Here is a 12,461-nt window from a genome sequence, read left to right as displayed (position 1 = left end):
TCTTGTGCGAATTCACTCACTACCATGAGAACAGCATGGAGGTAACTGCCCCCATGATTCAGTTACCTCCCACCGATTCCCTCCCACAACATGTGGGGATTATGAGAATTACAATTCAAGATGAGATTTGGATGGGAGCAAAGACAAACCATTTCAATCACTTAATAAATAAGTGTCTTTGTGCATATTACCCAGCCTCTATGAACGTGACCATACTTAATGGAGGAATGAACATAACAATACTTGCCTTATTGGGTTATTATAACTTAAATGTAATCATTTAGCACCCTATAAGTAATTCATGAATTACATAAATCATTTCTTTACACTGTAGAAAAATTTAACCCGTATATCTTTACCAGATTTTTGTTAGTTATTTAACATTATTAACAAGTTTTATGCAAATTTTAATTTCATTCCTGGTGTTTTACTTGTGATTTAGGTAATTGTCACCAAATGAAATATAGTAACTGACTGGTTACATAAACCAAACACTGAGGGATAGAAACATGAAAATAAAAGAAAGAGAAAACTTAATACAAAATTCAGTTGCCTTTTAAAAATAAAAAATATGATCATATATACATGTTATTCCATATATATTAGTATAATCCCAAATTAAATATATGTTAAGATGTAACTCAAGAAATTTAAAATAAAATAACCTCAATACATGTTAAATTCCTTCATACCTGTTTATTTGTTGATTACAAATCAGAAAGTAATTACTTAAATCTTGAACTTTCTTCCTCTTTCATGCTACTTGATTTTGCTATGAGTTGCTCAATTCTCACTCAATATATGGATATCTTTGAGGGACAAGAAAACAAATTCAGGGGAATTTTTTAAAAAGTTTTGTTTTATACACACTATTTCACCTTTTCTCTCTTAACACAAAAATAATAAATATATGTTTTTAATCTGGTTACAGATTCTGAGACTAGAATAAAGTTACTCTGAGTTTATATAATACAAATCTCTGCATTTTTTGCTCTCTGTTTTGTTAATTCTCAAATTAGAAGTAGTAATCAGTTCTCTGTAACTTGCGCCACTTACACAGCCTCTTTTCCTTTAAATCCTTAAAGAGAGAAGGCTATTTTTAATTCAGACCACATCTGAACAAAGCAGTAGCATTTCTTAGTGTTATAAAATTCTTATACTACAGTTTCAGAGCACTTAGCACTTTTAAGATTACATTCACTTTTAGGCTTTGAACATTTTCACTATATATATAAATAGATAGATAGATGAATGTATGTGTGTATATTTGTGTGCATGTGTGTCTAAGATATAAGAAATCTTTGATGTAATTTCCTTAAAATATGATTAATATAGCATAAACTTTTTCTTGTTCAAATCCTAGCATAAAATCTATTTGTTATTCATTCTATAATCAATTATTTTTTTAAATAAATATTTGTTTATTACCTATTTTGTGCCTAGCAGTGTGCTGGTTGTCTAATTAAGAGAAAACATGGTTTTTGTTCATATGAAGCTTACAGTCATGAAACATACTAACAGCCTTCCCTTATTTCACACTGTGCCTAATACTTAGCCAAACAATAGAAGAAAAGGAAACAACTGACTATCTTAAATTATATCTGGTCTCACCATCTTATATCACGAAACTGTTGTCCTTTGAGAATGATAGAGTTGCTAATAGTGTGGCTCCTATGGGGGCCATGGAGGTCCTGCCTAGATTATCTATAAGTAACCCTCATTGCCAAAGAAGACACTAGTGGGAGAATAGAAAGGATCAACGGTTACATAGATTAGACCTAAGTCTGCTTTATTTCTTTATTTCTGAAGCTATTAGCATTTGATCATTGTCCTTTCTGTTTTAATTTTTCTCTTCTGAGAATCTTTCATTGTGGATTATAAAAGATATCTGCCAGTTTTTCAGATGCTCTCACCCACAAAACATTTCCCATATTGATATATCTTATAACCAAAATTTTATTGCTATGCTAAAACTATGGATAAGATTATCTATTTGATGACTTTATTCACTGCAAAATACTTTGATTTTTCTATACAAGTTTTATTTGAACCTTCTCTATTCCTAAGAAATAGGAAGATCTAGATAGAGGTAAATGTAACCCATTAGGATTAAACACTATTAGGTGGGAAGTTCTAATTATCTCAGATGTGCATGTCCATGAGAAAAAGAGTAATTATTGGAGTGTTTGAGAAACTCAACTGTTCACATAGATCTAAAATTTTGAAAGAAGTTTCAAAATATGAGTCTTTGGAGATGCTCACATACTTATTTTTTGTACACATAAATGGCCTAATTATCCAAAACTACAATATATGCCTTACAATTATAAACAAGTTTAAAATCTGATTCTCTGGAAAGTGATCAGTACTTGATCATATTTCTAAGTGATAGTAAAAGTCAAAATATACACTATCTTTGAGTTAAAAATAGGTTACAAGTATTAGGAATGTGTCTTCCATCACTCATCTGTTTCTTGTTTGACCAAATTTACTACAACAGATAATCAACTAACCTTTCTAGCATCTGTGTTTTCATTCCACAAAAGCCATTAGATATGGTATTCAGGACCCTGGATAGCTCTTTCCCCATATAATTCTTCCTGGGTTTGCAGAATTCTTACATGTTTTCCTGGAACAGGGCTGAAGTGAAGTGAGCTGCCTGGAAAAACAACGTATTTGCTCACCTTGGGTGAGACAGCTTGACTCAGTGAGAAAATAAGCTTTGGAATAAAGCAGACTTGGGTCTAATCTGTCTAACCTTTGATCATTTGATATTTGACATATGTAAACCTTGCCTTTTTCATCTGTAAAAGAGAAACAAATCATATTGCATAGGATGTCATGAGCTTAAAATAAATTCTTGCTATACAAATCCCTAGCACAGCACCTGACACACTGTGGTAGATGGATAAGAACTGAATAGTATCGTAGCTCATATGCTTCATTTTCAAATCTCAGGTCAGCCTTTTTTGGTCAAATTTATTTTTTAAGTTAACATATAAAATTTTATGTATTTATGGTGTACAAGGTAATGTTTTGCAGTAGACATACATTGTGGAATGGCTAAATATAGCTAATTAACAAATGCATTACTTCACATGGTTATCATTTTTATGGTGAGAACACTTAACCCATTTATGCCAGAAGTTGCAATTTTTGTGTGAAAAATCGACCTTGGCTATGACCTTGAGCAGTAGGATATAAATAACTCCCACAAGCTTAGCCTTCCAATAATGGAACACTAGGCATAAATGGGTTAAGTGTTCTTTCACACTGGAAGTAGAGAGCAGAATGGTGGTTACCAGAAGTTGGGGTGGTTAGGGGAAAGTGGAGATTGAGGATCTGTTGGTCAAAGGACACATAATTACAGTTAAATAGGAAGAAGAAGTTCAAAAGATGCATTGTACAGCATGGTGACTACAGTTATTAATTACAATATATTCTTGAAAAATGCTAACAGAGTAGATATTAAATGTGCTCAAGTCAGTTTTGTAAACAAACTTTTCATTACTTAAAATGAAACAAAACGAGATACATTTAGCCTCATTTTACTTCCTTATTTAGGTACTTTACCTGTTTCTGGCATTGGTGAGCTCATTTAGTTCATGCAAGGATGTAACAGCTGAAGAGAATAATGAAGCAAAAAATCTCCAGCTTGCAGTGGCAAGGATTAAAAAAGGAATAAACTATGTGCTTCTTAAAATACTATGCAAAACACAAAATGTCCCAAAGGACACAATGGACCATGTAAATGAGGTATATGTTAAAGAAGATATTTCTGACCATACCCTTTCTGAATTGAGCAACACCCAAGATTTTCTCAAAGATAAGGAAAAAAGCAGTGGCACAGAGAAAAACACTACTGAAAATGAGAGCCAATCACTTATCCCCAGTCCTAGTGTCTCAGAAACTGTACCGATTGCTTCAGGAGAATCTGATATAGAAAATCTGGATAATAAGGAGATTCAGAGTAAGTCTGGTGATGGAGGCAGCAAAGAGGTAAGATGTTTAAATATCCTGATTGCTTAGTGGTGATTTATAGTATTGTTGATAAGGAAGTAAATCAGCGCCGGAGTTCCACAGCCAGATTATCCACTCAATTCTAACTCCATCACTCCTAGCTCCATCACTCTTAGCCTCTGACTTCATGCTTTTGATCAAATTACTTAAACTTTCCAAGCTTCAGTTTTCTCATATTTAAATGAGGCTAAAATGGTATTTACTTCATAGGGGGTTACTAATGCATAGAACAATACCTAGTAAAGAGTAAGCACTTAGGAAACATTAGATGATATAATTGTGACATTCCATAAATTAATAACCAGGCAGTTTGAGGGTGCTGACAAGTATACTGAGGAAACCAAAGTTTTCAAAATCAAGGTGTATGATTTAAGAAATCACTAAATTTCCATGGACTTTATAATCTTAAAATGGGAGATTGAATTGGAAGAGTGCTACAATTCCTTCTTGCTTGCTAAAATTCTAAGATTTGAGTCATTCATTTCTGCCCATATTTGGACATTATAATTAAGTTGGACTAAAGGAATTTTTAAAACCTCCCAGTTTGAATTGTGAACAGTCGGTAGCTTTATAACGCACTGGCTTTAAAAAAATCAGGGTCGCATTTAAAGAACAGTAGATACTGTTGTTCACTTAGCTTCTAGAATATACACCTTACTGGAAACAGTCTTATCGTCTCCATTTGCAAGCAGCATTGTGTTTTAGAAGGAGGTGTAACTTCATAGAAAGCTACACCTACAGAGATCAAATCTGCATAAGGGCTTTTTACCTTGGACCCCAATGGGGAATCATTTCAGATCACTCAGGGGCACTGGAGGGTCAGGGAATGTCTCTTTATAGGTCCCCATCATCTCTGGCACCATCTTGTTTCCCAGATCTCTTCTGTTTTGGCAGATGCTCTCTACAATAATTTCACAAATTGTCTTCTAAGAGGAATTCAGTTTCAATTATCCAAGGTCCTTCCATCACCTACTAAAGCCATCTTTATTTTAGTTAGAGAAACATTTTTAATCCACATGCCCAATAGTCTAAGATTCATTTACCTTTTAAATTAATACCATTACTATAAAACAGGCATAAATTCTTACTCAGCACACTTCTCAATCTTCATTAAAGATTTGGATTACTATCCATTTCTGAGTGAAATTGCTATTTACCACAGCACAGCATGTTGGAGTGTCCCTGAAAACTTCATGCTAATCTCCTTAGCAATTCTGGAGTAGGAAAATACATAGGAAAGCTGTAACTTAAAATAACTGTAAATATTGAAATTGCAGTTGTTATTTATGCTGCATAGTTATTTGGTCTTGTTGGTTGATTAACTACTCACAAAAGATGTATTCATTTATTTATATATTTAGTTATATATTTAGTTAGATGCTTTCTAGATTATGTAGCCCATGACTACCTAGGATGTTGATATACCCACAGCCAAAAATAAAACAGAAAAATATTATAAATGATCTGATAATTCAGAGATACACTTGTTTCTTTGGTATTTGTACTTCCAGCCTATTTTTATTAAAAATATGCATATATAGTTACATATTATAAAAATAACATAAAAATTCACATCGTATTTTGTAACTTGTATTTTTTGTAATGCAGAAGTATATCATGGTCACTTTCTTATGCCATTAAGTAATCTTCTATCAAAATAAATGATTTATAATTTGAGTCTTAATTGATTTATTTGTAAAATTAGAAAGATACCTACTCACAGGTATTTTGGAAAAATCACATCAAATAGGATATGTACAAGGCTTTTTACAACTCTTTAAAAATATAAATGTATGATGTATAATTTAAATTACTCAGTGTCAAATATTATATTTAAATTACTTAATGCCTAGTCTCAAATAAATATATTGCTACAGATTTTATTTCATTAGAAATAAATAAAGAATATGTAAAAGTAATGGAAGTAAAAAAGAATAATATTCTGCTGGATACTTTACTTTTTTTAATTGAGCACTATAATGATTTACTGACAATTGACCACCTAAGGACTAAAGCAAAAAAAAGCTTTCTAATTATATTTCCTTGACACTTACTGTGTATAAGTCCAAGAGGTAGGACAAAATATTGATAATTTCTTTTTTTTTTTGGCACTCTACCTAGATTTTTTTCTTAATTTTTACGAAATAAGATTGGTTTCATTCCAAATGTTAAAATACACTTGCCTTCATTTTTGTTTTAATTTTAAAATATTACTTATATGCTATTAACCTTAGAATCTTGGTGATTTTAAAGAATGATTTACAGATACTTATTTTAAAATAAGGTAAAATAAAGTATTGTGAGAAAATAATTTTAAATAAAGGCAAAGAGTATCATTTGCACTATTACCTGTGTAAAGCAATGACCACCTTATTTTACCCAGCCTTGAACTTCAGTCAAAAGCAGAGTGAGAAAGAAGGTCAATTCTGCATCTGGGTGCTTTTCATAAGGCTGTGCCCCTTTCCCAGGCCTGTCCTTATCCCTATTTCTTGTGCCTTTCCCTCATTTTACTTCATGATAAATCCCATCCTATGATGACATACATAAGACCATCTGGACTGAATTTTACAATGAAACCTAGGTGCACTATTATCTACCCATCTTTAGCATCAAGGGATGATTTGTTTTGATTCTACTCATCTAATTGAGATAGCATATGTGGGAAACTTGTGACTTACTTCAAGAAAACTGGAACCCAAATCCTTTTGTGTATTGGAGACAGCATATACATCCTTAAGAAACAAAGTGTTATAAACTAAACATTAATTTTAATCTACATGTTATTTTAGCTTAAAGTAAGTATCATACAATGTTTTTTTGAACTTCAACTCTTACCAATATGTATGCATTTTAATCTCAGTCATGAAATTGGCCTAAAGTCTTTTAAACCTAATAATATTATTTCTGTACAAAATTTTTCTTACTTCTGAAAATGAAATAAACTTTGACCACCGTGGGTAAATGAAACTTTAATCACAACTTTTTTGGTGGGACTTCACCTTTTAGAAAATAAAGCAATCTAGCTCATCTGAATGCAGTACTGTTGATATTGCTATCTCTGAAGAAGAAGAAATGTTCCATGGAGGTGAAAGATCAAAGCATCCTAAAAATGGTAAGAAAATTTTGTTAATCTTGTTAGGAAACTAATTTGAATTATAAGTTGTCAAAATGTATATGTTCCATATCCAGTATGTCAGTCAATTGACTGAATCTTTATACATTTCTTAATATTCATGTTAAATATATGTGTCACCATTACAGTTTGTTTTCCTCTGATAGTTATAGGCCATTTTTATATGAGTAACTTAAATATTGGCCCTATTTCATGAGATCTAAGAACACTTCATTTGACTTCAACATATATAGGTATATGTTTGCATGTATATGTGTATACACAAACATCTCAGTGCTGCTTTAACTATACTGATTTTCTGTTTTACTCCTAAATTGTGCTCTGTTCTAAAGCACACAGTGGTATAGCTACCAGTATAAAATCAAATATGAATATTATGTACTTTTACCCAATATTACTTACAGCATGAAAAATGTGTTTTGGAATCACCATTATCAATAATATTTCACTGCCACAATACTACTCATAGTATAATTTAACACAAGACAAAATTCGAAAATAAAATGTTTTGGCTTTAAACTCCACCTACCTCCATATCTTCATTTTGTTACCTGTATATCAACCTCTTCTCCAGCCTCAGGTTTCCATTTTGCTAACCCTTTTGGCCAGAGTGCAGAGTACAGCCCCGTACACATGTACTCTACCCACAAAGTACTCCACCGTCCATGTTACTTCCATAATAGTCTCAATAAAAGTTCCCATTTCCGTGCCACCTTAGAACTGGAATCAAAGCAATTAATTTGATTTAACTAATTTTATGCCTCTTAACATCTCATAAGTATTTATATTTTTAAACAGGAATGCATGTTATGCCATGTGAATCTTCAAAGAGTAAATTTTCAGGCATTATATCAAAATGTAACATTCAGAAGTGAGATATTTGTGTGTATTTTCTTTTGTAGTATTAGTGAATGCCTATTCTCAGACTGTTTTGCAGAGTGACAACATGTTCTAGGTCATTTCTGCCTTTCACAATGCCTTTCCTCTCATTACTACCAAACTCCTAAGTCCAGTTTTCCTTTTTCTGCTCAGTGATCACAGTGGTCACTACACCATGGGTAAAAATTAAATGTTTATAAATCAGAGACAACCTGGATTAGAATTTGTAAATAAATAATTGCTATGGCACATAGTAGAAAGTTTCAGGTGTTTACTTTTTCATGAGTTTTCTAGATTGTTGTTCTTACCAGTTCAATCTTGACAGGTTGTGGACACGGATCTTCACTTGGTCAAATCAGTGGAGCATCCAAGAAAGGAAAAATCTGGCAGAATATCAGGAAAACCTGCTGCAAGATTGTAGAGAACAATTGGTTTAAGTGTTTCATCGGCCTTGTTACTCTGCTCAGCACCAGCACTCTGGTAAGTGAGCAGCCAGGGTGTTTGATACTTTGCTGGGGACAAATGTCATGATTCTGTTAATTCAGAAAGTCAAAACCAGGATTACATTTTCAAGGATATTTAGTATAGCACCAAATAGCACCAAATTTCATATTCTGTGATTTAAAATCTAAATATTATACTTTCTTAGAAAGTTTATATATGTATCATTCAATATTAAATTTAATAATGATTTTTAATATATTATTCTGCAGTATTGAATTTCAAAATATATGCATGACAGTGGGAAATGGAATGTGAATAAATACCGGATTCTTCTGATTTTAATGAAGTTTCATGTATGAAACATTTTAATGATTTGCACATCCAAAACTGCTGTAATATGCTTGTCCTTTGGTACCTATCAAAGGAAAGGGAACTATTGCATATGCTTTAAAGGATCAGTGAACTACAAATGTATTTGACCCTACAATCTTAATTCTGCACCCAGAATCTTAATTCTAAAAATATTCTATAAATATCTGCACATTAAATGGTTCTACAAGGCAATTCACTGAAGAATGTTTTGTAATAATGGCAAAGGGTTAGAAAAGAAGGTCTGTAATAGCTGACTTTATGCTATGAAAAATCATCCAATGGAACTCTGTGCAGCTATTTTAAAAATTCAGAAGCTATGTGCATATTTACACTACAATTCATAAGATATAGTAATAAGTGGAAAAAGAACGGTGTAGAATAAAGTGTATGGCACTCTGCCTTTTATTTAGGAAAGGAATAAAAATAGAATGTATATTGATATTTGTTTGTATTTGATTAAAGAAGATCAGAGATCTTTTAAGGAGAATTCTCACATACAAGATCTAGTTAACTGTGAGGTACACAGAACACAGAAGATGGAGTCATGGTTGTGAACTAGACTTTGCATTGCCTATATTTTTAAAATAAATTTTATATTATTTACCACACATATTGAAAACTCTCCATGGGTGTGCAGCAGGAATGATTTTCACAATGTGAATGCCCGTTTGTGACTTAGATTGAGAAACAGAACATTACCAGGATGCCAGAACAACACTCTTACCCCTCAGTTACTTCCCTACTCCACAAGGGTAGCCAGCATGTGGACTTGAACTGCCATAGATTAGTTTTATCCATTTCAGACTTAATAAAAATAGATTCAAACTGTGTGTTACTTTTGTATTTCTTCTTCTCATTTTCTTACAGCATCCCACTTCCTCATAATGATCAGGGTCAATTATCCTTGCTGGTATGGTAACTTCTTTCTTTCTTACTAGTTGACTGGTACAAGAAATCAAAAATTGAGCAAATGACATCTAAGCTTGAATTATAATAGGAGACATACTATGTTTCCTAATGCCCTATTCTGGGAGAAAGACCCCAGAGTCCACCTATCCTAAGGTTGAGAGAATGGGAAACACAAATACCCCCTAGTGGGCTTGCCAGATACTCCATACTATGCCTTTCTGCATCACAGATTCTGCTAGCATCATGCATCTTCATATGGCTCAAATGGAAAGGCTGCTTAGAATATAGTCAACCTATTTTAGTATCTTTTGTTGAATCAGATTCTACTGAAAAATAGCAATCTTCTGCATCACCTGACAATGCATCTTTGGATCAATATTCCCAAGTGTGAAATTTTGCTTTCAAATCCTAAAGAGGCCTACCAGGCATTGTATCTCTTTCTTAGAGTAGGAGGCACACATGTCTCTAAAGCATCTAGAGAACTTACCATTTCTTGTTCATCAGGTCTGATTAACATGATATCATCGATATAATGAACCAATATGATGTTAACTCCTGTGGTGCTAGAGTTAACTGTGACCCCCATATCAACACATTATTCCTTTTATCCAGCTTCATATTCTATCCCCTTTGATCCAGCCTGTAGGCTGATAAATGGTCCTCAAATATGTCCATGACATAATCCCCAGAACCTTTGAATGTTATATGGCAAAGGGTCTTCACAGATCTGATCAAGTTAAAGATCTTGAGACAGGGAGATTATCCTGAATTATCTAGCTGAGCCTAATATGGTTCCTGCAAAAGAGATGCTGGAGGAGTTGGAGTCAGAAAAGAAGGTGATGCGAGGATAGAAGCAGAGATTGGGGTGTCATCCTTTGAAGACAGAAGAATGCACAACAGGCCAAAGTGTATAAGCAGTCACTAGAAGCTGAAAAAGGAAGGAACTGAGACCCCTCAGAGCCACCAAAAGGAACTAGCCTTCTCATCACCTCGATTTTAGCCCAGTGATTTCTGACATCAAGAATGAGAGTATATAGAGTTGTGTTGTTTTTAAGCTACTAAATTTGTGGTAATCTGTTACAGTCACAGTAGGAAACTAATAAGCAGCCCTCTCTAGATCCACTCCCAGGAAAGCTCCTCCATTTCCTGCTAGTACATGTTTCTAGGTCTTGCATAGGTACCAGGTTTTCTGGTATATAATCCTTCTCCTTCCTTAGCAATCTTAGTACTTCCCAGGCCACTGTATGAAGAGAGTTGTCTCTATTTATACATCAGGTGGCCAGGAGAGGAGGTAGAGGTAGACCTTAAAGAGAGTTTTTAAAGTACACCTACTCTATTGTAGGCCTCTTCATAATCCTCAAGAAAGACTCAATTCAGCTTGATCTTGTGGGGAGGCTCTGGAGCCCAGACTACACCGCGCAATTTCACCTTGAGTAACTCAAGGGAGCTGGCATTTATATCTCTGTTCCACTCAGCCGTTGATTGTGCTAGGTCCCTCTAGGAGTGGAAACATTGCCTCTCAGGTGGGGTGGCTCTTGTTTAGCAGAGGCAGTTCTCCAGAGAGGGCTTCAGTTGTGCGTTATCAAGCAACACTCGGTTGCTGTGGAATAGATATGCCAGTAAAGGAGTTCTTGGTGGGCAACTCCAGCATCTACTACAGTGTTCAACATGTACTTGAAAAGCATGTGTCATATGATGTAGCTGGGTGCAATTATAGTTTGTTATTTCCATTGTTCCCATCTACAATGGGAGCCTTAGTGATATAGCAAAGATGTTTTTCTTTGATTGGCTATAGATATAATGTGTTAAATCATCCCACTATGATTGCTTTTTTTTTCTAAATCTTCTTTTAGTGTCATCAGTTTTGCTTTATATATTTTGATGACCCATTATTTTGGACATACAGATATGCACTTGTAGTATTGATCCCTCTATTATTATGAACTATCCTAAGTTACGTATCTTGCCTAATTTGATACTAACTTTATTTTTATTAGAATTTACATGTTAAATCTTTTTGTTCTGAACATATTCTTGACCTTCTTCTACAATTAGGGCCCATCTGCTCTTTATTGATACAGCAGCTCTGTGATGCCTTTAAAAACAAATGCTTTTTAAACTTTGAACTGTTTCTCTGGTTCTTTGCAGTAGGATCATTGGTCTGGTGAAATCTACTCTACCCATGTTAATTGAAGTGGAGGCTTTTGTACATCTTTTTATTATATTTTGCATTATGTACCTGAATAATTGAAAAATAAATACATGTAACAAAATACATTTTTTAAGAACTTTATCATCTTTATGGACTCATTTACACCATAATTGGTTCAATTAAAAGTCATAAAATCTATTGTTATTTTGTATTTACTTCCATTTAACAGTAGGTTTTAAGAATCACATCATTCTTTATATGAGATTATTTTAATACTTGCTTGCTTTTTGTCCTTTTATGTATATTGATATTGAAAATCTGCCTGCCCGTTTTCAGTGCTAAAATATTTATGAAATTGCTTTCAATGACATGATCAGACTTTACATATTCCATAGTCAAATTAAGGTTGACATTAAAACTGAGACGCTTTGGAGAAACAATTATAGTTTTAATTAATCTTCAGTGTTTCAGCTGGTTTACCTGGTAGCCTTAGGGATTTCTAAAGACATTTTAAAACATATCTGTTTCTCTATGAGTAAGTGGCATATATCT

The 12,461-nt window shown here is 33.4% G+C and overlaps 1 protein-coding gene across 1 annotated transcript in view; it reads left to right on the top strand.

Annotated features, from left to right (window-relative positions):
- Window positions 1-12,461, top strand: part of SCN7A (sodium voltage-gated channel alpha subunit 7) — a 91,498-nt gene that overhangs the window by 58,667 nt on the left and 20,370 nt on the right. The window contains exons 15-17 of the mRNA XM_063712846.1: window positions 3,565-3,999; window positions 7,027-7,132; window positions 8,358-8,512. Coding sequence (XP_063568916.1) covers window positions 3,565-3,999; window positions 7,027-7,132; window positions 8,358-8,512 — 696 coding nt within the window. The remainder of the gene's footprint in view (window positions 1-3,564; window positions 4,000-7,026; window positions 7,133-8,357; window positions 8,513-12,461) is intronic.

This window comes from Pongo abelii, chromosome 11 (genome assembly GCF_028885655.2).
Source record: "Pongo abelii isolate AG06213 chromosome 11, NHGRI_mPonAbe1-v2.0_pri, whole genome shotgun sequence".
In the NCBI taxonomy this organism is placed as follows: domain Eukaryota; kingdom Metazoa; phylum Chordata; class Mammalia; order Primates; family Hominidae; genus Pongo; species Pongo abelii.
The sequence above is the reverse complement of the archived record's forward strand: the minus strand, read 5'-3'. Positions and strand labels throughout refer to the sequence as shown.